Consider the following 25,092-nt stretch of genomic DNA (forward strand, 5'->3'; position numbering starts at 1 on the left):
CAGAGGGAGCTGCACGGACGGCGCGGAGGAGGGGAGAGCTGACAGGAGCTGCAGGAGAGGTAAGTACAGCTCTGCCAGCACCCCTCTCCCCCCACTGAACTACCAATGCTGGACCACCAGGGAAGGAGCCCCCCTCCCTGCCATATATCAAGCAGGGAGGGGGGACGAAAAAAAAATTATGAATAATAAAAAAAAAATAATACAATAATAATAATAATAATAATAATTAAATAAATAAAAATAATAATTAATAATAATAACAAAAATTTTTAAATAATACAAATTTAAATAAAAAAAAAAAACACCCACCCCCACCAAGGCTCTGCAACTCACACACTCTCACACTCTCACACTCACACACTCTCACACTCTCACACTCTCACACTCTCACACTCACACACTCACACACTCACACACTCACACACTCACACACTCACACACTCACACACTCACTCACACACTCACACACTCACACACTCGCTGCACTCATACACTCACGCTGCACTCATACACTCACGCTGCACTCATACACTCACGCTGCACTCATACACTCACGCTGCACTCATACACACGCTGCACTCATACACACGCTGCACTCATACACACGCTGCACTCATACACTCACACTGCATTCATACACACACACACACTGCATTCATTATACACACACTGTAAATAAATATTCAATTAATATATTTTTTTTAGGATCTAATTTTATTTAGAAATTTACCAGTAGCTGCTGCATTTCTCACCCTAGTCTTATACTCGAGTCAATAAGTTTTCCCAGTTTTTTTGGGTAAAATTAGGGGCCTCGGCTTATATTCGGGTCGGCTTATACTCGAGTATACACGGTAACCCACACATTCCTGGAATCCCAACCACCTCCTCTCAATTCAAGGCATCAATTTATGCTGAAGATTTACAATCTCCATCACTGACCCACTGAATTCACTACTATATATAATGACTGCATTAAACTACTATTCTAAACTTGTTAACTTTATTGTTAATTATAAAAAAAAGTGTAATACTCCTCCCGGCATTTCCCGAACATTTGAAACTACACCTAAAATTAAGGGGAGGATAAATATTATAAAAACAAGTGTATTGTCTCACTTGCTTTATATTTCCAAATGATCCCCATATATTTATATATAACACAAGATCCACAGCACTCTCTCATCCACTAAACAGCAACTTCAAAGCTCACAGACTTTATTCGTTTTTTTAAAAACACCTAATCTAGGCAAAAATAATGGAGGTTTAGTTACAGTATATGATCATACATTGCATAAGCCTGCCACAACATCAATGTACCTCATCTTTGACAGGTCCTACTCTTTCAACCTAATGACTGCTCTTATGAGATTAACCCACTTAATTGTTAAAGAAAATCCAACTGGGGCTCTCTGCAGCACAGTGCAGTATAAGGCCCTGGAATGAGGCACTTGTGAAATGAGAGGGGTGCAAAACCAAGGAGTTGGCCTAGACTCCAAATACATATGAAACCAGGGGGCTGCACTCACCTGAACATGCATAAATGGGGTGCTGCTGAGGCCAACATATTTTAGTTAACTGTAAAAATTGCCATTTCTCAAAAATAAAATTTCACTGGGCCCCTCCACTGTGAAAATGATTCAGTAGACTAGTAGAACTATTCCTTACGAACTTTGCCAGAGTCAGCATCATTCCATTACTGCAGATTTTATGGCGCATTTACATGCAGTGAACCACCCAGTAAACCACATGTCAAAGTGGCATTCTTAGCTTGTGTTCAGAGTACTGTGGAGGCCATTGGAATAAACCTTAGCAATGATCATATTTTTGAAATCAGCTTAATATGATGTACATTATATGACATGGAGATCCTGCTTCATATATATCATGGTCAATATATCCAATTAGATTGTGGAATTCATACAGCTAAGAATAATTTATTATGGAAAAACAACAGCATATAGAGATTCTGATTTCTTCATGCTTTATTGAGGTCTCCAGTGCCCAGGGAGAGATTTCCTCAAATACATAGTCTGATTTATAAACAAATGCATCAATCATTCCTCTACATATTAGAACTTTCTGTGTACCCAAACACACAATATCAACAATATCAAAAAAGATTACATTGAGTATCAAAATGTATAAACATTGAAAGCATGTAAACAAACAGGACTTACCATGGCCATACATTCAGGTATTTGATGCTGCTGCTGATACATGGAGCTTGCATAATAATGCTGCTGAAAGGTTTGTTGTTCAATCTATATGAAAAATAAATGGGGACACCATCAAGGTTGAGAATCAGTCTGTTTTTTTCTAATATTTTGTCAAATTTATAACAGATTGTACTGAAAGCTGACCTGATAATGCAAAAAAAAATAAAAAAAAAATATGTAGGGATAAACTGTCTTGTCTAGATGTAGAATAAACTAGGTTGGCCGGTGTATGATTCATTTTATTGTTTGAAATCAAAATGACTAAGTTTCTTGTCCATATCTGCATCCTTTATGTACAGATATGTTTAGTGAGTGCTTGTTTATATTCTTATAAATTAAGACTATATAACCGAGATTAGTGTATTATAGGAAAAGGGGTTCTAGAGATCAGATAGTTAGATCAGTGGTAACACCAATAAATAAGATTGAACAGCTAAACACTGATCAGGGACACCCAGGAGCAGGTATTTAGAGGGAAAATGAATGATTGAGGGCTATATTAATTATGTAAATATGCTCAACAATGTTAGATAAAATATACACCTTAAAAAAGTCAGTATTACCAAAAAATAAAAACAAAATAGGTAATACAAAAATATAAAAGATATAAAAAAAGAAAACAGTGAATACAAATAGTAATAGTAAGTATTGTAAATAATATGAAGTGAATAAAAAAAGCTATAGTCCAATACAAAGTCCGACAAGGAAATGTAGCAAAAAAGTGTCAGATGCTGTAAAATAAAATTACTTGCAGCTAAATGCTATAGTACCCAGTAGGGATAACACTGTAAGGTACAAATAATCTTCTGTAAATTAGAATTCACAATCAACTTAATAATGAAAGTGAAATCAATCCAAAATCCCCATTTGTAAAAGAAGAAACAGAGGAGACATGGTGTACTCCATAAAACATGAGAATTTATTTAAATGGGGGGTGAGGCCTGACAGCCAATATGGCCGGACATGTTTCAGTCCAACTTCCACAACAATGGGCTGCATTAGGGCATTTTCTAACCAACACTGCATTTGAAGCAGCCTTGAGTGAACTACACACGAATCCTGAACTGAGTAGGAGTTTCAGAATGCATGTCCCAAGTTGCTCTACTGAGAATTAATACCATCCAGCAGTGAGGCCTAACATGACTGACTGGCTGGTGGCCAGAGGAGGCGGCCAATCTCCTGAGGCCTTGCAGCTCCCTCTCTGAACCAGTAAGGAATATCCCTATCCCCATTTAGGAAACTCACCTCTCTGCACCAGCAGAATATCCCACTAATCCGGCTACAAAGTGCCGAGCCTAGGATGGCCGCCGCGCCGCAGGTTCCACACCTCCATGGGAGCTCAGTAAACCAGATCTGGAGGGAAAAATTCTAGGCTTGATTTGATCAACTCTGCTTGAAATTCTCGAGACGCATTCATAGCCGATCTCAAAATGTTCACCTTGCAAGTTCTAAACGAACCGCCAAGCTGCTGTGTCGGAAAACCCATCTAGCACTGGACTGGGGGCCCACCCGGAGCATCAACAGCCTAGCTGCGCACGGACGCAGAGGGGTCCTTGGACTTGCGGCAAGGGTACCCCCTAAGGTCCAGCCTACGAAATGTGAACAGTCCTTGCCCAGCGCTTCTATTACAGTTTGCCTGCAAGAAGCCTGGTTATATTCATAGCGCTGCCTGACAGCCTATCCGGCATGCAGATTACCGGTATCTGGTGGCCTGTCTGCGGCATTGGATGAACAGTTACCCTGCAAATTATTCACCTGTTCATAGTAAAGGGATCTTCTGTTCTTGTCTCTAACTTTTTACATTCAGTTTATGTCACATGTTCATCCTCACCTTTTGCAGTCTCTGGGGATAACTACCTTCCGGGCATTGGTGGAGATGCTGGTCGGCAGCCCTGTGCCAGTGCTTCTGACTCCTGCGGCATATTAAAAGACGCCGGCCGCTGCGGACCCATACCACGGCCAATCTGATTTAAAGGAGACTTATTTAAACTCCTTTCTTGCCTTTCCTCATTGCCCTGTCGTGGTTTCCCTTAGTGGTTGTCCGAGAGTGTGTTCCTGAGCGTTTATTTCTGGTTATTGACTTTGGCTTCGTTTTGACTTCCCTGTATTCTGGTATCCTCACTTTTGGCTTTCCCTCATCATTGTGTCTCTTTCTGTGTCCCCGACCTCGGCAAGTATTCTGATTATTCTCTGGTACGTTAAGTCCGGCCATTCTAAGGCCCGGTAAGACGTTACCTTTAGTCCTAGGTGTACACTTCTGCGTGCTGGATCAACTAGTATCCTGACAGTTTAATACCCAGTGGCTACAATGCTAACTCACTGCTACTAGTTATGCATGTTATTTTATTTTTATCTTTAATATTGCCTACCTGACTAGTCTATATTACTAACAATGTTGTAGTTTCAACTGTTGCTCAATCATATATTTAGCTGATTCTAGATGATGTTCAGCAATTACCATAACTGCTACTCTGTCAGAAACACTTCTAATTATGGTGATAGACTAGTAGGCTAAGCTTGTTCCTATAACATGTTGATATTTAGCCTGAGATTACTTCTTTAAAAATGTGCAGTTATTCAGTATGCCATGTTACTATATATTATGATTGTAATTGTGGTACTTGTTGAAGCTGTCATGGCTGTACAAGAATACATTGTACAGGGATCACAAGTCCATACAGTAGTTCAGTATTTCATCCTCTCTTCTCTGCACCGGTCGTGAGTTCAGAGGGGTGGGTGGTGAGCAGAATTCTTTGTGACTAGTGTGTGTTCCAGCGCTCGGATTCTCTGCTGCCAACTCAGTCAGACAGGCAGCGATCTGTCATACAAGTGTAAAGATCTGAGTGTATTTGACAAAGGTCAAATAGTGATGGCTAGATGACTGGATCAGAGCATCTCCAAATGGGCAAGTTTTGTGGGGTGTTACTGATATGTAGTGGTTATACACAACACAATTGGTGCAAAGAGGAACAACCGGAGTACTGGCATCAGGCTCGTGAGTGCCAAAGGCCCATTGATGCACAAGTGGAAGGATAGCCCATCTGGTCCGATCACACAAAAGAGCTACTGTAGCTCAAATTGCTGAAAAGCTGAAAGCTGGCAATGATAGAAAGGTGCCAGGTCACACAGGGCATCACAGTTTGCTGCAAATGGAGCTGCGTAGTCTCAGATTGGTCAGAGTGTGTCCATGATGACCCCTTTCCACCACCGATTGTGACTTCAATGGGGATGTGTATGTCAAAACTGAACCATGGAGCAGTGGAAGAAGGTTGCCTGGTCTGATGAATCACATTTTCTTTTAGATCATGTGGATGGCTAGGTGTGTGCATCATTTACCTGGGGAAAAGAATGCAGGCCCGGGGGAGGCAGTGTTATGCTCAGGCAATGTTCTGCTGGGAAACCTTGTGTCCTAGCATTCATATGGATATTACTTTGACACGTACTACCTACCTAGAGATTCTTTCAGACAATGTATACCCATTCATGGCAATGTCGTTACCTGATGACCGAGGCAGGATAATGCACCCTGACACAACACAAGCATTGTTCAGGAATGGCTTGAGGAAGATGACAAATAGTTCAAGGTGTTGCCTTAGCCTCCAACTTCCTCAGATCTCAATCTGATTGTGCAACTGTGTCATGTGCTGGTACAACAAATACAATCCATGGAAGTCCCACCTGGCGATCTGCAGGACTTAAGGGATCTGCTATTAATGTCTTGGTGTCAGATACCACAGAACACGTTCAGAGGTGCCTAAATGCATCAGAGCTGTTTTGGCAGCAGGAGTGGGTCCTACACAATATTAATCAGGTGGTTTTAATGCTGTGGCTGATCATTTTATATATATTGCCTACCTCATATCTGCATAGGCTGTAAACTCATTAAGCAGGGGTTTCTTTACCTCTAAGTATCCCACTTATACAGTTGTAAAGCATTGTGAAATTTGGCACTATATAACTGTTAACAATAAATAAAATAAACCATGAGACCAAAGGCTAAATAATGGATGTCTCCAGAACCCCAGTGAAATGCAAATAAATGTGTATTTATGCTACACATTTAATGAAACAAAATCAGCATAAAACAGGTGCAGGTGTAAATAAGTTAAGAAAATAAAGCACAAAAAAAAATATAGTGTTCAAATGCCATCTAGTGGTTAAATGTCTAAATTGTAGCTAGTACAATGTAAATGCTATACACTAGAATAAACAGTATACTAACTCCATCTAGTGGCTACATGTCCAGTGACATGTAAAACGTTAAAATATAAATATATATAATATATACAAATAATTAATGTATATGTAATGCTTACAAATAAACTGTGACAGTGTATTGACATTTGCCATTTCAAATATATGTACCCCCCAAAATAGTATGAGTGTGTACTGACACATCAGAATTCTTCATAGCCAACATGTGATTTTAAATAATTTTATATATCTGGTTTTATTGTATTACAGTTTTGCTAATAAAAATGAAATAAATTAATAAATAAATATCCTAGTATAGGAACTGATACTATATATAGTAAAATATCTCATGACATACTCAATATATGCTCCAGGCTGGATATAATTACTACACAGGATTTAATTTCATATTTTTATTCTGTGTGTGTAATAAATGTAAGTACCGTATATTTTAAAATTAATAGACCAGTGTCTAATATTGGCATTGCAGGGATGTGTTTCTCATAAGGACACCATCCCCTAACAACCGATCGGATTGCACAGAATCAGTTCTACTGAACTACATGTGTGGATTTCTTACACATATTCTCAATAACCCATCAATCCATATCTGTATATTGAAGGATAGCAGTTGTGTTGCCTGAAAACACAGAACCTTATAAAACATAAAGCCAACAGTCCTTTGGCTCTGGATCATGTGAGCTTATATTGTATAGTTTACTTATGAGTGTCACAGGCTGCACTTTTATTTTGTTTTTTATTTAATGTTGAGAATGTTATAAACATGAAAATATTAGGTAAATTATGCACATTACAAATATACACTTTATTGTCTCAAGGAAATCATTGTGATAGTTAATGGGGAATCCATTCTGTGACATGGGCATTAACTGGTTCTTCAAGGCAAATATCTGACATTTATCCAACTAACATAAAACATAGTGAATGACAAAGCATTTCTAGTGTTATCTTCATAACCTGGTATATGTAAAAGTATCAACAATGCCCCATGTTCTACAACCTACCTGTCAGGAAAAACAAAATCTAAATTAAGCTCCAGCTGCTTTAGCACATGGTGAGCAGTCAATAGAGGCAGTGCCACATGCTACTAAACTTCAACTCCCACACTCTTTAAAAACTATGGTTTACAGATAATGAAATGTATCTATAGTTCAATGACATTGGAAATCTACCTGTGGACTTTCACACACTAAATTGTACAATAGGTGATATGAATTGTGGTTCTGCCAATAAGCCCTTGGATGTTTATAAAGGTAAGCTTTACACAGCCCCCAAAAAGAAAGATGGCTCTACTGATTTAGCAATCAGCAAGAAGTTACTTTTTTTAGGTGGCAGGAGCACAGTCTAGAAGAATGTGTGGAGATAGAGAAAATATTAAACTGTACTGTTGTCTGATTTAAAAAAAAGACACACCTGTTGGGTCAAGGCTTCCCGGAGTAGTTGCTGGTTGTGTTGTTGGAGATATAGAAAGCGCAGAGTCTGTAATCCAGTGTCTCCATACTGCTGCCATGCTTTGTACTGTTGTGGAGATAATTGGATGCTCTCCTGAGTTCCTCGCGGTTCTTGGCCATTACCAGGCGTTGGTGCCGATGTTGCTGCTGGAAGAGGATTATATTCATATTTATTCCTGTTCATACCTTTTGTTTTTTACACTTTCAAGGTTAAATTGCTGTGGGCAAGATTTTACACGTCCTAAAAAAATTGCATTTTTTGCACTTTGAATAGTCTTCTAGCTTTAATTGTGCCCTAAAAACTGACAATTAATATATAGAGGAATTATGTTGTGCAGTAATATTTCAATGAAATAAACATATAAACTTTATGATATGCCAGTTAGAAGTGCTAAACTAGCATTGCTCTATAGGTGCTTTGAGTAATTGTGCATTAAGCTCTCTACATTACCCAGGGACAATTTCAGTGAAGAATATTTTAATGAGCACATCTGTAAGCAGTTTGGTTTTTTTTAGAGATACAATTCTAGTGAGTTCCAGAATGATGGCTGGTCCACTTTATGTAAGTTTTTCAAAAGAAAACCAGAACATATTTTTACAAAAAATTAATTCAAAAAACACTGTCTCTGCAGTTTTCACTGACACTGCAGTGAGTTTTAAAGTTATGGAGCTTTATATTGCTCAGCACTCAGAAAGGATGAACACTAATATAGGGGGAAAGGGTTCTGTGTCTTAAAATAGAAATGAGATGGATAATTTAGAGTTTTGCCATCATTTGAAACACTGAATATAGAGAATGATCCAGGCACTCCAATGAATTCCAAACAAGGCAGTTTTTATTGGAACCAGAGAACAGAAAGCAATGTTTCAACCCCTTAGGGTCTTTGTCAACCCTAAGGGGTTGAAACGTTGCTTTCTATTCTCTGGTTCCAATAAAAACTGCCTTGTTTGGAATTCATTGGAGTGCCTGGATTATTCTCTATATTCAAATTTCACATTTGGTCCCCTTTGGTACTGGGACTTGTCCAGTACAGCACCCAGGATTCCAGGACGAAGGGTTGAGTGCACTTCCATCACCTACATGATCATCTGAAACACTGGGAGACAAGACTGGCTGGGTTGGATGAATTCATGTGGAAATTTGTACTAGACTAATGGAAACTATCGCAGCCAGAGTTAGTGTGCTCGCAATCAAGATAAAGTGCATTTTTATCAATCTGTTTATTAATATTACCATTATGGCTTTGGCGACTTGGAACATTCTGCATGGGCATCTTTACCGGGGTGGCTGAACTTTGGATTGGAAGCACCTTTGTTGTGGCTGTACCAGCAAATCCCTTTGGTCTCTGTCTTGGCGTGATTGATGTTTCTGTAGGCCCAAGGGCATCTGTTATTCTAGAATGCAAATTTTAAAAATTATAGAAATTATTCTTTCCCCTTCATTTTTTCCACACTCAGTTGTTATATAAAGAAAAAACAACAACATTTAATTACTACTGTTTTGTGTCCAATTCCAAAGGTACTGTTGCACTAAGGAAACCAAATAGTGGCTGCTCCCACCCCTGGGGCAGCATGGAAGGGATCCATAGTCCCTTGGGAGTATTCATAATCAAAATCCAAAGGCTTCACAAGGTGGTGCAAGGTGGTGCTAACTCCCTTAGTAAGCAGTAAGGCTATTGCACATGTTAAGGTATTGTTCTGGGAAAGTTACCTGGTTTTTATTTGATTCTTTTTGGAAGCTGCCTCACTGGCTGTCATCGGTTCTGGAAGCGCAGGTGGAAGTGGAGAATTCTTCAAAATAAGCAGAATACATCAGATTACATCATACATCATAACATTATAGAATTAAATCCTATTATTTATATTGAACATTAATACGTAAAATAAAGTTGTGAATATTTTTTCATTTGATGGTGGTATAGCCCATAAATAATAAGTGGAGACTTAAGATGGCAGTGTACTTGCTGTTCTAGTGATTATGATGCTAATAGGTTGTGGGTGTAATCCCCAAGTAAGCTGACACGCTCAAAGAAGAATGAAACTGATATTGCTAATGAAGAAGTGGTACTTCCACAGCAGACAAACAGGAGGTCCTTTAAAGGGGCACTCTACCACTACATGCTATTGTAGTGACTTGGTTCGCTACTAAGCTGCTGGAACCTGGATCCAACCATTTTTTTTATCAAAATGAGGAATCCCTGAGGCACTGCTACTGCTCTTGCAATAAGAATTTTTCCTAAATATGGATGGCACTTATAACCCTATATTCTTGATGACCGTGTGCTGATGTGAGCTAAAAGCTTTAGCAATATACATTGACAACTCTTTGCCTATGATCCTATGATGATACAGAGAGAATTAGAGAGTAAAATAGAGGGAATGAGAGAGAGAGAGGGATAGAGAAAAAGAGAGAGAGAGAAAGAGAGAGAGAGAGGGATAGAGAAAAAAAGAGAGAGAGAGGGATAGAGAAAAAGAGAGAGAGCGAAAAAGAGAGAGAGCAAGAAAGAAAGAAAGAGTAAACATGGTTTATCATAAAACAGGGAGAAGTAGAGGAGGAAGATTAGCCCAACAAAGAAAACAAAATAAAAAAAGAAATAGTAGTGTCAAATGAAGGTATTTTTAATTTAACAGATCAAGTTTTTAATCATACCACCCTAAAACAATGTTTTAAAAGGTTTAAATCATTTAGATTTTACAAAAATAGAAAATACGAGTAAAGAAGCATTTCAAGATTCTAAATATATTATACAGACACATTTGAAAGAAAATCAATTTTTGTTCCCTAAACATTTAATGTCCAAGGAGATTATCACTTTTTTTTTTACAAAGTGATGGAAAACGCAACGAAAATAAAGAAATCACATTTAAAAAAAACAAAACAACACATTTGGCACATTGCTTTGTAAAAAAAATAAAAAAACAACCAATGTACGGTACATAGGCTCTAGGCCATATGAGTATGTTTCATCATTGCCACATTTATTTGCTTCTTTTGTACAATACTAACACTATTTTTAGTTTTTTTGTTTACTGTGTTCAGGATGCCATCCAGAAAATTTACTCATTCAGAAGCAGAATGTGTGGTGAAACTACAGTAAGACACCAACAGCTTTGTACCAAGTTGTACTAGTTTCTACCTATGTGAGTTGAAAATTGGCACAATTATTAATTTCCTACTTTTTTTGTGTTGTTACGCTATTTGTTATATTTTCTCTATTTTAATGTGGAACTATATTGATTTGAACCTGCACACAATGATAATAGGTAATCAATAATTCATTATGAAGACTGACTGCATTCTATGGGAACAGTTTGGGAAGAACTTCATGATCTGTGAAAACGAGCTAATTCAGTAGTATTCAATGATGATTCTCAGACATGAGCGGGATTAGATTGCTATTATATTTCTATTTAATGTGCGTACTACAGTAAACACTTACAAGCATATTGGGTACTGGGCAATCCTTTTTAGCTAGTCTGAAGGCAAAATATGATACTTGGTAAATGTCCGGTCTTCGTTCCTGATCAGGTTCAAGCATGTACCCTGAAATTATTCAGAACAGAGAGGTCAATAGTTAGTATACGGATAGATTGCTTGAGTAACTCACTGTTAGAAAGGCGAGTGCATGGTTTTCAAGCAACATATTTACTACAGTAAATCTAGAACATGAACCAACAAAAAATGTATATCAAGTCATACAAATTAATTTTGAATTCAAAACTATTTAGTGAAATCACCAAGTATAACCGATGTATATACCAACATTGTCACAACAAAACAGACCTTAAATCAGTGCTCGGTGTGGAAAAGAAGAATATTAAAGAAACACTCAAACCACCCCTTGTCCTCACTGTAAGGAGTCAAATGATTTTAGAATGCTTTGACTTCTTACCTGGGGGTCCACTGGATGCTACTTCTCACCCTTAACGCCTGATAATGGAGAACGCCCAACACAGTCAATGTGAGTAGTTTGTAAAGCTTTTATCTTTAGAAAAAAAACTTGGGGAGGGAGGGGGCACAAACCTTTTCAATTTTAATTTATACAGAAAATATTGCTATTTTTTGTGCATATTACTGCAAAACTGTTTATTCACTGAACTGAATTGACAGACAATTTAAAAACTGTAAGAAAAACAAACAAACATGAGAATTAGAAAAATAGGTATTCAGATAAATTGTTAAATTTTAATATTGTGTCCTAAATTGTGTAATTCCATTACATGAACACTACAGCCTTAGGAATACAAACATTGACTGATTATCTCAGCCAATCCATTTCTTCGACACAGGGAAATCTTGGGAGTCTAGTGTGCATGCACTCTCTTTGAGCAGCAATTGATTGATTTACGGAGTCTGAAACGGTCATTCGACTGAAGCACCTCTAGTGGTTGTCAGGAAGATATCCACTAGAGCTGTATTTAAACCTGCAGTCATAACATTGTCATACGTTCTAATGGCAAAGTTTTAGATTGTAGGGATAAAACTAAAGGGCCACTGCTACCAGACCACTTCATTGAGATAATATGGCCTGGGTGCCTTTAATGTTCCTTTAAACTACCACTTTGAAATGAAAGTTATAAAGATTTAAACAAAACATTAGTGGGATTAACTGGGTTAAAGAGTGTCTAGTGTTTATGCAACAACCACAAAGCATAGTCGGAAAAATACCAAAATATGCATTATTATGTCCTTGGGAGGCCTTTTATATTGTGGCAAATGTTAACAACTCATCAAACAAATTCCGACTAGAGCTATGTCACATTGTTCAAAAACAAACAAAATAAAAATGCTTTAGGCTGTTTTACTTACTGATTAAACAGTGCAACTTGTGGTCAAAGCGGGAATGATCTGGAATGGTGAAACTTCCGTCACAAATAGCAACCTGGCTTTCACCAAAGGGAAGGCTAAAGAAACACAGCTTGTATAGCAGGCATCCAAGGGCCTAAAAAACAAATGGACTCCCATAAGCTTACAACATGAATACTGGTTATGTAAATAAGGATGATACATACAGATTTGTGTTTTGTAATGAATAATATCACCCAAAAAGTAGATCCCAAGAGGTTTTAAAACTACAGCTTCCATGATGCTTTGTCATTCTAAAGGCATGCAAAGCATCATGGGAGTTGTCGTTTTACAACATCTGGGGATCTACCTTTTGGGCACCCCTGCTCTGACTGAGAGCTGTGGACAGTCACTGTCTAGATTAACCTCATTTACAATATACATTACTTGTTTGGTAATTTACATATCATCAGCTCAGTCAAATATACTGTTGCAGTGCTCATGAGTAAATGATTAACGGTCAGTGTTATTCACTCAACTGTGAGAAAGTGAATATAAAGTGATTTTAAAAATTTAGTTTAAAATAGTTTAGTGTGAATAACTGTGTCACACTCAGCCAACTCATTGTATCCAATGCTTCTTTATGAGAAGCATTCACAGTGCTCAGCAATGCCAAACATGAAGACATAATTAAAAGTTATCAGAGTAAAGTGAATGTACAATATTTCATATGCACTATTAACAGTGTTGTTGTACTCTATTTGTTTTCTTATCGATGCTACCATGCATGACATGTCAATTATATCTTGCATTCACAATAAAAAAGTTATCAATCAGACAATGCATATGTAAAAAAAAAAAAAAAAAAGACAAAGTTTTACAGTTACAAAAAAAGGAGAGGGTCTTTGCACTAAACCCACTTAATTAAGATGTGGTTTTGTTGCTTGTGCAATTGGTTGTTTCTACTCAAGAGGATTGCGCCATTACAGAATGAACCTATAACTGCAATTTATACTGATCCTTGGTACACTGACGGGTCCGAGTCGCAGTATCGATTTTTAGTAAGGAATGGCTAATGCCACATCTAGACACAGGAAGTAAGAAGTCCACATCTAGATTACCACTAAAAAAGAATAAAAAAATAAGCCAAACAAAGGTATAATAGACACAAATCAATTATACAGTTCTTTATAGATTATCCTGTGAACCTGCAACATTGTCATTTCTGGAGCAATCTAGAATCAAAATGCAAGGCAAGTCCTTTGTGACTTTCTGAGTGGGAAAGCCTTTTTCTGTATAATCCTTTTTCTGGCTAATCTGCATATATTTTGGTCAAAATATGTGGATGGCACATTCATCTTCAGTTAGGCTTACCTCTAGGCATACACTGATCTAATAAAATTCCCAGGAAATGTCAGATAAAAAGATAAACTCACCTGAAGATCACTTTCTCAATAAGCAGCAGCTTGACCTGCCCAACCTCCAAATCACATAATCAGCATCCCACAATCCCTAGAGTGTGGGGCACTATGAGAATTGGGAAGCCCACTGCGTAAATTGATTGGAGCAGCTTCCCACACAAATGCTCTCAGCCTACGATAGGGCAGGGTGCAGCCAAAGGGAGGAGTATTGATAGCTATTAAGCTTTTGTCCGTTCCCCATAAATGCCTCTTAAATTGTGCTTTTTATCAGTGCTGATGTCATTGAAAAAAATTATATTGACAGATAAGACTGTAAACCTTGCAACACCTGTTTTTCTCTCTTTATATGCTTTCTGTAAAAGCTACTGTCATTTACTGCATAAGCAAACGTACGATAAGATAAAAAAAAAAAAAAGAAGAAAGAGACAATAGGAATTGAATCTGTCTTGTTCAGTTAGAAATAATCACTAATTAGAATAACACAGGAAATCAAATAAGTGTCAGGGAATGATGTAACCTGCTTCCATTGTGTTATTTTGTTCTAAACCTTGTCTTTGTGTCAAATAAAGGACTCTGTAGATGCAGTCCGCAATCTCATGCTTCTAAAAAAGTCCCCCCCCCCCCCGCCCAAACTATTATTCTTGCTTGATCGATTATTCAATGTAGTGTAGTAATTAAGCCTGTTACAGTATAAGGACTGCACATTCTGCATGAAGCTCTGGGAGAAGTGGAATCAGGGAAAGGTCTCTACACACGGCACGAACTGAGCTCAGTCCAGCTGTATACGAAACTGTGCCAGATTCAAGTGCAGTTTAAATTAAGCATTTACCATGTAAGGAAGGAGAGCAAATACAAAAATCAAAATAAGCTTGATTCAATTGTATTACACGTCCAGGAAGAAATTGGAGAAGCACAAAATAGAAAGTGTTGTTTTGGTTGTATGTTAACTCAATTACAAGTTTAAAGGACTATATATCAAATGTGTATTTATTAACATAAATAAACACACAGCCATTATAAAATAGGTTTATAAAAATAATAAAATATAAGATCTGTTAATGCACCAATACATGCATACAATTCTGTACATATGCTATTAAGCGTAATCTTGTCATACTGCGACTCATGGATAGTGCTATCATATAACATTATGCTTAGCGTAACATGAAGTATGTATTTGTGCACAACATTTGTCAAATTGCAGAGAGAAAAAAAAGAAAGAAAAATGATTAACCATACAGTCAGTCTTTCCTGAATATGTAATATCCAATGTCTTTTAAGAATTATGCATCTCACATAGGTCATCTATGACAGTGGATTGCAAACCAGTCCTCATTTTACCAGCAACAGTCCAGGATTTATGTATTTCCTGGTTTTATTCCAATAGAGATACTGACACAACCTGGACTGTTGGTGGTCCGTGAGGACTGGGTTGGAGACAACTGATCTAGGCCACCCAAGGTTCAAAACACCCCATTCAATGTCATGTTGTTATACACAATTACACTTTATATTTGTAACATTTAATAGCTGCTTCAGACAGTGTTCCTTTGTCACAATAAGACACTGCAAGTTAATGGCTGTGACTAGTTTATATGAGTGAAATGCACACTTCTACTATCGAAAGCAGCTCTCACCAGAACATTACAAAATAATAATCCACAGTACAAAAAAAAAACACTCCTAAAACTCCAAAAACACTGAGAGGCAGATTTATAGGATGAGTAACTTGCAGTGACAAACAGATTTTGGTCAAAATGGTAGAGATGGGCAAAATATACAATTTAGCCAGTGATGACAGAAGGTCATTTTGTCAAGATAGATGGAGTGTGATAAGCAAGAAAACAATCACTTTTAAGGAATTATTTCCATGCAGAATTGACATAGAAATTGCAATTGTTTAGACAAAATGTTTAAACATTTGAGAAGCAAAAAAAAAACCACAAAAAAACTCTAATACGAGGAAAGAAAACAATATGTCTAGTTTGTGGCTAAAAAGTCTATTTTTTGCCACTGTAACACATACACTGAAATATAAGTAGTACAAGTCAAATACCAGCTCCAGAGCTAGAAACCAATTGAAAATAATAGAAAACTTTATAAATAAATGAAAAAAGATAAGTCAGAAGTATACAATTATTATAATTTTTGAGGTGGTAAGTGTTATACTAGGAGCTCTATTCATAAACGGGTTATTAATAGATTAAATGTGAGTGTCATTATTTCAGATAGTTTAATGCACTTTCACTAGACTGCAATATATCAGAGACAAATAAAAATTAAAAACGCTACACATTTTTTTTTCTTCTGCATTTGCTTTACCATACCATACTTTGTTACATATATCTGGAGTCCGCTTTATAGAAAACTCCAGAATCCTCCTATTTTTCAATTCATTATGTAAGGACTTAATTCTGTATGAGGTGTTCAGACAGAGTGAAAGATGGCTGCAGTGGTACATGCTCAAAGTCCTGAAGCTAATTTTACATAAATCAGTGAAAAATGAAAGACAAAGCTTAAAATAGCATAGCGCGGTTTGAGCCATCATAGTCCTGTCATCAGTGCAAAATGGTTTTCATTTATATTAATATGATCTGTGTCTTACCCAGATATCGGCTTTAGTGGTAATTGGCTTGCCTCCATAAAGGTTGATCATTTCTGGGGCTCTGTATGACAGAGTTGTATATCTGCAAAGAAGATCACATTTATCATGTTGGTGACGGATTCTATAAAACTCTGAAAAAGCTGTCCAATGTTCTCCCTCTGCTCACCATAATTACATAGTGTTTTGTTAGTAGTGTATGCCAGTAAACAAAGAATAAAGGTCCAAGCCTTTGAAAGAGATCAAATGAAGGGGGTGATGTTGTACCACAGAAATAGAAAGTGGTTTAAAACTGGCATGACCTCTAAAGAACAATATAACTTTTCATTTACAGTAAATTCAAAAAGCGGATTAAAATAGAACCATCCAATGTAAACACACTTTAAGAGGAACTGTAAGATTTGACATTAGATTCCAGCACAGAAGAATTGTAATTATATTCATTATATCATATGATTTGTTGTATATATGTATGTTTTCATATTTTGATTAAAGGGACACTCCAGACTCCTAAGGCACATGTGCACTATGTGTCAAGAGTGTGTCTTATCTTTTTCATTTTGCAAAAAGTTCAGATGTCAATAGAAATGTACACTTTTATAAATTAACCTGGTTACAACCCCCTGGCTTTCAAGCAGGCAACAGGTAATATTACGTCCTGGTTTGGTTAGCCCAGTGGAGCTAAACGCAAGAGGCCTTAATTTCCCAGAGCACCTGCTTCTGAAAGACGTCTCATTGAGCTGCATTAGGAAGTCTGTGATTGGACAGCCACAGAATGTTTGGGCGGATATAGAAGGGGGAGGGGCTTGCAAAGGCAGCAGACAAGAGCCCTACAACATTACTCCAACCATGTATATAGATAGAGTGATAAATTAATAATTACAGGGCTTGCTTCTATTCCTAACCCTTCTTACCCCAACACTAACCACTGCTACACTGCCAGGGATACCCAATCTCAAGAATTGTTAAGACAGCCAACATCATCTTTGAGTGCTTTCAAATTTTGGAGGTGAGTAAACTAAGCTATTAAGATGTTTTATATATAATTTTGATGTAATTTATATTATAGGAATGCATGGATATTAAATGTTTTAACTGTATTTGAATATTGATATGTACAAATTTGTCCCATTTTTGTTTTTTCCCCACATGTGGCACGCACTCAGATTAAAATCTGTGTGTTGCCATTTATCCCATTTATATACATGAGAGGCTGCATTGGGTTTTTAGATGTTTAATATTTCATTAACACTAATTATATCAGCACTATATGCAAGCATTTATAGATTTGTTTTTTTTTTAGAAATTTAGCCACAAAATTGCCTTATCCGATCCTATTTTTTATGGTCGGTGATGAAATTGTATTTACTGCAGAGAGGAGCAGGGTACCTGCTAATAAATAAATAAAGACAGTTTGTTAAATTAAGCATCTTCAGTAATATTGTAATCTCAGAAGCTAGTATGTTCAAGTTTACTGCAGTTTGCAGGTATTTTACATTGTACAATATTTTTATCAAGGGGGGAAATTATGCTCTTACAAATGGCTTATATTAAGTAACAGTATTGCGGTGATGAGAACCAAGAGCCTATTTGGTGTTCTTCTGTATTAGTTCCAGTTCTATGACTACCGCACATTTCAAAAGAAACACAGCTTGTTGTGACTGTAACTATCATTTTAGTTTGTCTTTTCCTATGCTAGGTAATTAAACAGGTTCTATTTCGGTCACAAAAACAAAAATGGGTTTAAAAAGGTTATCAAACACTAAATGAGCCAGTTGCTTCGGAACACTTTCCAGCCCTTACATAGAAATTTCTCCAAATAAAGATTCCATTATAAACACTCATCAAATACAACTTAAGCATTGTGTGACATGAAGAAGACAATCTGTCACAGACGGTGATGTTTGACGACGCAAATGTGTTTCCAATTTTCAGACAATTGTCCAAGGAAATAATTCACAGGCTAGTCACGAACACGGAGTGAAACAAACAGTTTAAAAAGAAATATTCAGAATGTAAAGCTTATTGGATGCAAAATTAGAACTGATCAACATTTAACACCATATGAGCAAGACTAAAATGCTTAATTTTAAGAAGGGCAATTTCAGAAGAATAAGAGAATTGATACCTATGACTGAATGGCAACTAAGTGTTCTCAGGAAACAAAATACGGACTCAAGTGTAATATCTTAAAATGAACATCATAAAAGTACCTCTACATCATGTATTGTTGGGAAACAAATTAAAACAAAAGTGGTTAAAGCGACGGTCAGTTTCTGGATTATTTTCATATTTTTACAAAGATCCCCAATGGTCACATCGCTGCTTAGTGTATGGAAGCCCTGGGATGCATTGCAGATAAGGTATATTCACCAGATGCTGTCCCCAGCGGGCGCTGTCCATCTTCCAATTTCTTTCTTAACCTTTTCAGCATTTCATCTGTCAGGAGTCATGTCAGTGCTGTACTCTCGTACATACATGAAGAAAATATCACTAATGTCAATGGAGAATCGTGCAAGATTGCGGGGCCCTCCATGGATATTGTCTTGAGGTGAACGAAACAATGCATCGCTAGCGAAAGCTAGGGATGTGACAAAACTTGTCAATGGTTGGTAGGAGAAATACATAAGACAAAGTGGTTTTTTTGGTTGTGTTCCTCATTCATTATTATAGATTACTTATCTATGGCCTTGGAAAATAAGTCTTCAGAGTGAGCACCCTAATTTCTATGGTTTTGCATAGATTTTTCTTATATGGCTGTTGGTCAAGTGTGCCTACCTGTTCTGTATTAAAATATGCTGCCTAATATATGCCAACCCTATACAGGTGCCCTTGTAACAATATAATTGATGCTATTTACTTCACCTGTGGCTAGTCAGTCAATGTATGTGTATATATATATAGGGATGAGATAATATATATATATATAATCTCATCATATATATATATATTATCTCATCCCTCCTGGGTTGTATGTTTATTCCTCATTCTCGGGTCCTCCATCAGAGACCTGTGAGTTTGAGGGTTCTGCTCAGTATTTTAGCTGTTCCTAGAACTGCACTCTTCTGGACAGCGAACTCAGATGTCCTACCTGGAATCTGTTGAAGCCACTCCCCCCAACTTGGGAGTCACAGCCCCGAGTGCTCCTATCACAACTGGGACTACTAATGCCTTTACTTTCCACATCCTTTCTAGTTCTTCTTTCAGTCCTTGGTATTTCTCCACCTTCTCATGTTCCTTCTTCCTGATGTTATAGTCACTGGGTATTGCCACATTCACCACGACTGCAGTCTTCTGTTCCTTGTCTACCACAACGATGTCGGGTTGGTTGGCCAGCACTTGCTTGTCTGTCTGGATCTTGAAGTCCCACAGGATCGTAGCCCTGTCATTCTCAACTACCCTTTGTGGTATCTCCCATCTGGACTTAGGCAGGTCCAATCCATATTCTGTGCAGATGTTTCGGTACACAATCCCAGCAACTTGGTTGTGTCTCTCTGTGTATGCTGTTCCTGGCCTCTTTGCACAGTCTGCACCTTGGGTCTTGCATGGTATGATAGATTCCAGCTTCTATTAATCTGGTGCTGACTGCCTGTTCCTGTGTTGCTAGGATTAGTGCCTTAGTGCTGTCTTTTAGTCCTGTCTTTTCCAACCACTGGTAGGACTTTCTCATGTGAGCAACATCCACTATTTCCCGGTGGTACACCCCATGGAGAGGTTTGTCTTGCCAAGGAACCTCCTCTTTTTCTGCATCCTTTATCTGCTGAGGTTTCAGGCATTCCCTTAGCAGTTCATCTTTGGGAGCCATCTTCATGATGTACTTGTGGATGCTCTGTGTTTTATCCAGGACTGTGGCCTTGACACTCATCAGTGTCAGGATTACTAGTAAATCCAGCACACAAAATTATATCACACCGGGAGGGCGGGGCCTGACACAGGCTGTTTACAGGGAAACACCAGCAGATCTCATGCCTGAATTAACGCCGGGGTGTGCTACCCTTACTGGGGGCGCCCTGGTGAATCATTCGATACCGGACTCGAGTGTTTCCCGCAAGCGAGAATTCCAGGTGGCAGGCTGCGGCCCACGGTGGCGGCCTAGCAAGCTTGGGACGGGAGAGGCGGCCGATCTCCCGATCCAGCAGCGCACCAAAGCATCTGTTCCCACGCAAGAGCCCCGTCACCCCCCCTCGGACCGGCAGGGGTTATCCCAGTCCAAGCCTCGGAGGCAACTGGGAGAGCACAAGCCACTAGAGCTACTAGAACCTCCTGTGACTCACCTAAAATGGCGGCAAACGCGTGGCCCCCGGACCCCAGAGACACCCATCATGAGCTGGAGGACAAACTGGATGCAATCTTCTCAGCTTTCTGGAGACGGCTGGAGCGCAAGATTCGTGAGCGCCAGCAAGCAGATGCCCTCCAGGAGCCACAAGCCCAACCACCGCACCCACGCTCCCATCGCAAACACGTGGTTCTCAGGGTTAAGGGAGCTCGACAAAGACGGCGGCGGAGACGACCGCACTCTCCGGGTCGCAAAGCTACATGCCAGTATTCCGATGCAGTTGGGAATCAACACAGCCGAATAGCCACACACCTAAATCCCTGCTCCCAGCCACGACCTGCTTTGAAGCTTTAGCAGTACCTGCATCCCAAACCACTGACGCCACCTGGAAGCACCAAACAGACAACACTAAGCCTGCCATATGATTCTCCCAAGCCGGAGACAGTGGCTCTCGGGGACTGCATCTCGCAACCAAAAGGGATCGGATGAATAGGCTGCAGATTGAGGACTAGCAGACATGTCTCATTCCTGCCGGACTTTCACCTCACATCATGCCTTGTACCATAAGTACTGCTTACTGAATGTTTATTATTTAATCAGCAATAGTCGCTCTTAATATGCTGGTACATCTCCTCTCGAGGAGCTTCTGTCATAGAGCTTCACTGCTAATATCTGTAACCACCCATGCATTCTCTAATTAGTTAGTCATAGACAGAGGGACACCTCGAATTCAAATTTAAACCTGTAAAAATCAGCGGGGGGCCTGCTAGCCTATTCCTGCAGTTAACAATGTGTAACCAAAACTTAAAGGACCACTCTAGTGCCAGGAAAGCATACTCGTTTTCCTGGCACTAGAGTGCCCTGAGGGTGCCCCCACCCTCAGGGACCCCCTCCCGCCCGGCTCTGGAAAGGGGAAAAGGGTTAAAACTTACCTTTTTCCAGCGCTGGGCGGGGAGCTCTCCTCCTCCTCTCCGCCTCCGATTGTCCCCGTCGGCTGAATGCGCACGCGCGGCAAGAGCTGCGCGCGCATTCAGCCGGTCGCATAGGAAAGCATTCATAATGCTTTCCTATGGACGCTTGCGTGCTCTCACTGTGATTTTCACAGTGAGAATCACGCAAGCGCCTCTAGCAGCTGTCAGTGAGACAGCCACTAGAGGAAAAAGGGGAAGGCTTAACTAATTGATAAACATAGCAGTTTCTCTGAAACTGCTATGTTTATAAAAAAATTAGTTAACCCTAGCTGGACCTGGCACCCATCCCACTTCATTAAGCTGAAGTGGTCTGGGTACCTAGAGTGGTCCTTTAAGCGTAAAAGCTGTCTTACCAATTAATGTAACGCAATACATGTCTAAGCTCCAGTGCAACTAGCTTTATTATTTACTCGTTTAACCTAGCATGCTAAACTATTAATCACCAATGTTTACTGACCTGTTAACCTTATGTTAATTTTAAAAAATATATGTGCTGTCTTGACAACAACTACGACTTGAAATATTATGCAAATTGCCTGCAGATGCTGTCGTGGCTATGCACGCTTGATGTAAACTTTTTGCACATGAAAAATAAAGAATTATAAAAAAAAAAGAAGAATTATATCACACCTAGGACTAAAGGAAACGTCTTACTGGGCCTTAGAATGGCCGGACTTAATGCACCAGAGAATAGTCAGAATACTTGCCGAGGTCAGGGACAGAAAAGGAGACACAACGATGAGGGAAAGCCAAAAGTCAAAGATACCTGAATACAGGGAAGTCAAAATGAAGCCAAGTCAGTAACCAGAAATAAACGCTCAGGAACACACTCTCGGATAACCTACTAAGAGAAACCATGACAGGGCAATGAGAAGAAGTAAAAATGTGTTTAAATAAGCCTCCTACGGATCCGATTGGCCGTAACCGGCCCTTGACCTCAGAACGTGCGTGTGCGTCTTTTGCGTGACGTCACATGCACGTTGACGTCGTCATTGCCGTGGGCGGATGTGGGGCTATAAAATGGAGTGGATCTGCAGCGGCTGGCGTCCACCAACATGTTGCAGGAGTCAGGTATACTGGCGCATAGCTGCTGAGCGGCACAAGGGGAGTATGAATATGTTACAATCAGGCCCCGACGTCCTTCCTTCTGGGGGTGTACAGTTTCTGGGTGCTGGATTTCGGGTGGAATTCTCCATTTATAGCGAGTAGTTTTCTTTTCTTGACATCCATGGTGACCAGTTCTTCTCTTGGCCAGGTTATTATTCCAGCTGGGTACCTGATGACAGGTAGGGCTGCTCTTTGATCAACATTTATGCATCATGCATAGCACCAACCCTTATTAACTTTTCCCTTCCTATTAATAGACTACTTTGTCAACAAAAAGAACAAAACATCCACGCATTATACAAAATACACAAACTTTTATATCCATGTGCATTGACACACAAATACACAGATGTACCCACACTTTTAAACTAATTAATTAACACAATAATGCACACTTCAAACAGGATAAAAATGCATGCATGTATGTCAATAGTGTTAGATTTCATTACATCTAGTTGATATTACTAATTTCACTGTAATTTTGTTATATTTTACAAGCAATAGGCAAGAGGTGCTACTTAATTTGAACCAAGGGGATACGTAGGAGGAAGGCACCTCAGAATTCTTAGACTACAGGCACTTGAGATGCAAATTCGTCTCTGTAGTTACTGCTCTTACCAGAGTGGTGGGATTTAATGAGCCATGCCTCCTGATAAACATATTGAATATGCTCTCTTCACCTCGATGGGCACATTCAGTTCCCATCACGCAGCAATCAACAATAACTGGTCTGGAGAATTGTAGCGGTACTTACCTTATCCGGGGGCCGGCCGCGGTCCTCTCTTCAAGCCGCGCGCGGTCCTGCGGCTGCACGAGCCGCGCGCGGCTCATCCGACTGCTCAAACAGGAAGGCGGGCAGTGACCGCGAGAAGCGGTCACGTGTCCCGCCTGCAGCTAAGAGCGCGCCGCGAATCTCGGGCGCGCTCTTAAAGAGACAGTGGGAGCCTAAATTGCAAAAAGGCTCCCATTGGCTCCTGTCATGCCAATCACCCCATACACTTACCTGTTGGGGGAGTGGAAGTGACAGGAGCCAATCACATTAGTTTGAAGGCTACTTATACTTACCCTTTTCCCTTAGTTCCTTGCCCTATCGTGGTTTCTGCTACAGTTCCCTTTAGTGCTTGTTGTATTCAGTTGTGTTTCTCCGTACTTGACCTTGGCTTTGTATTCTGACTTCGTTTTCGCTTTATCCTTGTCTGTACTGTTTGCCGGCTTGCTGATTCCTGTGTACCAGACCCCGGCTAGTTCTCGTTTACGCTGTCTCTTTGTGCCCTTGACCTCGGATCGCTCCTGACTCTGTACTTCTCCTTTACGTCGAGTCCGGCCACTCTAAGGTCCGGTAGACGTATCTCTCCTCTGTGCTGTCTTCTGTTTGGCTGGATCCTGCGTGTAGGGGTATATACTCGTTACATTACGATAGGGCCATGGACCCCGCAGATTTAGCTCAACAGATGGCGACCCATGAGGCTAGATTTGTAGAGCAGGATCACCGTATGGATCAAATAGCTCAGGCTCTCCAGACGCTCTTAGCTAGAACCATTCCAGCAACCGCACCTAACCCTCCTACACCCCTGCTTCCTGAAGTATCGACTATGCCTAATGCTGCAGCACATTTAACGCCTCCTCCTAGGTATGGAGGGGATTCTAAGACATGCAGAGGGTTCATTAACCAAATAGAGTTTCATTTTGAAATGTATCCACGTTCATTTCCCACAGAGAGGTCCAAAGTTGGGTTCTTTATGCACCAACTTACCGACAAAGCACTTGAATGGGCAAACCCTATTTGGGAGGCTAATGGACCTATGGTGCATAACTTTCACAGTTTCCTAACAGCTTTTCGCAGAACTTTTGACACTATGAAAAGGTCTAAGAATGCCGCTAGAGCATTAATGAGGGTTAAACAGGGTTCTAGGTCTGTGGCTGATTACGCTATACAGTTTCGTACCCTTGCCTCACAGGTCGATTGGACCAATAATGGGTTAACTACTGCCTTCATGGAAGGCTTATCAGATTCTATATTGGATGAGGTAGCAGCTAAGGAGCTTCC

General features: G+C 39.5%; 1 protein-coding gene across 2 annotated transcripts in view; it reads right to left on the reverse strand.

The window, feature by feature from the left end:
* The window catches only part of BMP2K (BMP2 inducible kinase), a 157,569-nt gene that overhangs the window by 19,603 nt on the left and 112,874 nt on the right, over nucleotides 1-25,092 (reverse strand). The window contains exons 6-12 of one of the 2 annotated variants that reach the window (XM_063458811.1): nucleotides 16,695-16,776; nucleotides 12,693-12,825; nucleotides 11,323-11,426; nucleotides 9,594-9,673; nucleotides 9,117-9,277; nucleotides 7,845-8,026; nucleotides 2,178-2,261 (exon numbers count right to left, since the gene is read on the reverse strand). In XM_063458811.1, coding sequence (XP_063314881.1) covers nucleotides 2,178-2,261; nucleotides 7,845-8,026; nucleotides 9,117-9,277; nucleotides 9,594-9,673; nucleotides 11,323-11,426; nucleotides 12,693-12,825; nucleotides 16,695-16,776 — 826 coding nt within the window. Of the gene's footprint in view, nucleotides 1-2,177; nucleotides 2,262-7,844; nucleotides 8,030-9,116; nucleotides 9,278-9,593; nucleotides 9,674-11,322; nucleotides 11,427-12,692; nucleotides 12,826-16,694; nucleotides 16,777-25,092 lie in introns of both variants that reach the window. The other variant, XM_063458809.1, reaches the window with a different exon arrangement.

This window comes from Pelobates fuscus, chromosome 6 (genome assembly GCF_036172605.1).
Source record: "Pelobates fuscus isolate aPelFus1 chromosome 6, aPelFus1.pri, whole genome shotgun sequence".
NCBI lineage: Eukaryota > Metazoa > Chordata > Amphibia > Anura > Pelobatidae > Pelobates > Pelobates fuscus.